Source organism: Vombatus ursinus, unplaced genomic scaffold, assembly GCF_900497805.2.
Source record: "Vombatus ursinus unplaced genomic scaffold, bare-nosed wombat genome assembly UNPS02014235.1, whole genome shotgun sequence".
NCBI classification, from domain to species: Eukaryota; Metazoa; Chordata; class Mammalia; order Diprotodontia; family Vombatidae; genus Vombatus; species Vombatus ursinus.
The window spans coordinates 411,775-414,880 of record NW_020954013.1 but is presented as its reverse complement, the minus strand read 5'-3'; the positions used below and the strand labels follow the sequence as shown (position 1 = coordinate 414,880).

At 36.5% G+C, this 3,106-nt stretch overlaps 1 protein-coding gene across 1 annotated transcript; it reads left to right on the top strand.

Annotated features, from left to right (window-relative positions):
• Window positions 1-384: 384 nt before the first annotated feature.
• LOC114041988 (vomeronasal type-1 receptor 3-like) lies at window positions 385-1,403 on the top strand. Its single transcript, XM_027860678.1, has one exon. It carries the CDS (start codon window positions 417-419, stop codon window positions 1,401-1,403), a length of 987 nt encoding a protein of 328 aa, XP_027716479.1. The 5' UTR covers window positions 385-416.
• Window positions 1,404-3,106: the final 1,703 nt, after the last annotated feature.

The window sequence follows — 3,106 nt, the reverse complement described above, 5'->3', positions numbered from 1 at the left end:
TGCAGTGGCATGGTGAGGCAATGGAAGGGAAGTGACCTGCAGACGGAGGCCATGAAAAGAAAGGGTAAAAACTCAACTATCACATAGGATGAGCTCATGGGCAGTCCAAGTGACTGGTGAAAAAGAGGTGATAGTCATAGACCAAGTGGAAAAAGCAAGACTTAGAGACAGCTGGAAATTGATGTATTACTAGTATACATAGCAAATGAATAATAAATATTTGTGAGCTGATAAGTTAGAAAAATGTCTCATGAATATTGGAGTGGTAATACTTGTCTGGAAAGGTTCACCACTCATCATATAGAAGGTGAGTAGTGTGAAATTTTATTGGGAAATACTCTGGAAAAATCATATTCTCCTGTTTCTTCCCAGGTCATTTTGGACCTGAGAGCAAAGCTCTCTGAGATGCTCAACGAATGATCTCTCATGAAAAGAGCCTGGAGATTGTCTTCTTGGCCATGCTTTTCTTTGGAATTGTGGGGAACATGTCCCTTCTTTATCTACATAGCCATAAGTTCATCACTGGTCACAGGAAAAGAGTAATAAGCCTACTAATCATCAATTTGGCCTTTGCCCACGTCTTCATGATTCTTTTTAGGGGCATTACCGCAATAATAAACAATTGGGGATGGAGATATTTCCTAGATGACACAACGGGTAAAATCTTAAATTACTTCATAAGAGTGACGCAGGGACTTTCTCTTTGCAACACCTGTCTCCTAAGTGTCTTCCAGGCCATCACCATCAGTCCCAGCAGTCTTAAGTGGGCACAGGTTAAAACAAGAGTCCAAAAGTATATTCCTTCTTGTTGTATCCTGAGCTGGATTTTCAATCTACTTCTTGATATTGTTGCACCTATGAATTATAGCAGTCCAAGGAATAGCAGTAATGAACGATGGAGGATTGGACAGATTTCTTTTGACTTGCAAGCCACGAGCATTATAAACATTTTAGTTTGTGAGTCACTTGTTGATGCTGTGTTTGTGGGTCTCATGATCTGCTCCAGTGGCTATATGGTGTTTGTCCTGCACAGACACAGCCAGCAAGTCCAACACATTCACAGCGTCAGCCTCTCCCCCAGAGCCTCCCCTGAGACCAGAGCCACCAAAGCCGTCCTGATGCTGGTCATCACCTTTGTCTGCTTTAACTCAGCCAGTTCCCCTTTCATCATTTACATAGCTTCTGCTAGAGAAACCAGACACTGGGGGCTACGTTTCACAGTCATGCTTTCCTTGTTTTATCCAATAGTTAGCCCTTTCATGCTGATCACCACTGACACCCACATTCCCAAGTCTTTTTCTACTCTCTTAGGTCTGAAAAGCTCCTTTCAGGAAGGACTCTCTAGTCAAGAAGTGCTAAGGAAAATGGAAAGAAATGAGCATAAATTAGAATTGGATCAATGACTTAAATCATATCAGAAAATTAACTCAAAATGTATATGCAACATGGATAAAAAGGTCACATAATCAAGAAATTGGAAGATAATTGGAGGAGGGTCCTTTCACAACTACAGACAAAGGTAGAATTCTTAGCAAAGCAAAAGATAGAGCTTATCATTAAAAAAACAAAATAAATAATTTCAATTATGTTTGAATTAAATTTAAAACATTTTAAGAGGAAAATCAATCAAAATTAAATAAGAAGAGGGAAAATTTATATCATATATAATTATTGAGTCTGATATCCAACATATATAAGAGAATTGACACGACTATGTAAAATCAATGAGCATTTCTATATTGATTAGTGGTCAATGGATATGACCAAATTGTTTTTAAAAGAAGAATGGCTGGGCAGCTAGGTGGTACAGTGAATAGAGCACCAGCCCTGGATTCAGGAGGACCTAAGTTCAAATCCGGGCTCAGACACTTAACACTTACTAGCTGTGTGACCCTGGGCAAGTCACTTAACCCCATTGCCTAGCCAAAAAAAAAAAAAACAAAAAAAAAATCAAAAAAAAAAAAGAATGGCAAATTATAAATTGCCATATAAAAACAAATTGCAAATCACTAATGGGAACACAAATATAAATACAAACAATTCTGAGCTTTCATCTGAAACCTAGCAAATTGACAAAGATGACAAAGTATAGTAACATTCCATGCTGGAAGTGCTGTGGTAAGACAGGCACACAAGTACAGTTTCTGCAGCTAAGGATGCTTCCAGCCATCCTAGATATCGATTTGAAATCATTTAACACAAATTACCAAAAATTCCATCTATTTACTTCAGGGATGTCACTACTCTGCCTCTTTTGCTATAAGGTCAATGAATAGAAACAAATGGCTAATTCAAAAATGAATGCTGCTTCTACCCCTATAATCTTTCAAAATTATAATGAACAACATTTTCTCAAAAAAAAAAGATGAATAAGCATCTCTCTATATATATTGTTACAGAGACTGGGGGTCCAAAGGTATGAAACATTGCATAGAATTTTTCTTCATTAATAGATTTGATAAACTTTCTTCTTTTTTCTTTTTCATTTTCCTAACACATTTCTCTTTTATGAGGGATTGCATCCTAGGAATGGGTAGGGACAGAGATGCAGAAAGAAAATTATACAGGGCAAAGACAAAGCAGAATTGACCAAACGGAAAAAGAGGAACAAAAATTCATTGATGAAAAAGACTCATTAAAAAGTGGAATTGGCCAAGTGGAAAAGGAAGTACAAAAACTCTGTGAAGAAAATAATTCCTTAAAAATTAGAATTTAGCAAATGAAAGCTAATGATTTTATGAGAAATCAAGAAACAACAAAACAAAACCAAAAGAATGAAAAATAGAAGACAATGCAAAACATCTCATTGGAAGAACAACTGACCTGGAAAATAGATTTAGGAGAGAAAATCATTGGACTTCCTGAAAGCCATGGTCACTGATGACCTTCTGAAAGAGATCTCAAAATGAAAACTCCCAGCAATTGTTAAACTTGGAATGTCATCATTTAGACCTCAGAAATTGGCAAATTCTACAAATCAAGGTTTGATTTATTGTCTTGTTGTTTTGTTAAGGTGATGAAGAAAATGTTAAGAATTCAGATTAAATTTAAAGGTGTGTCCAGAGTACACATTTTTTCCATAGCACTGTCTATTAAACGAGTAATA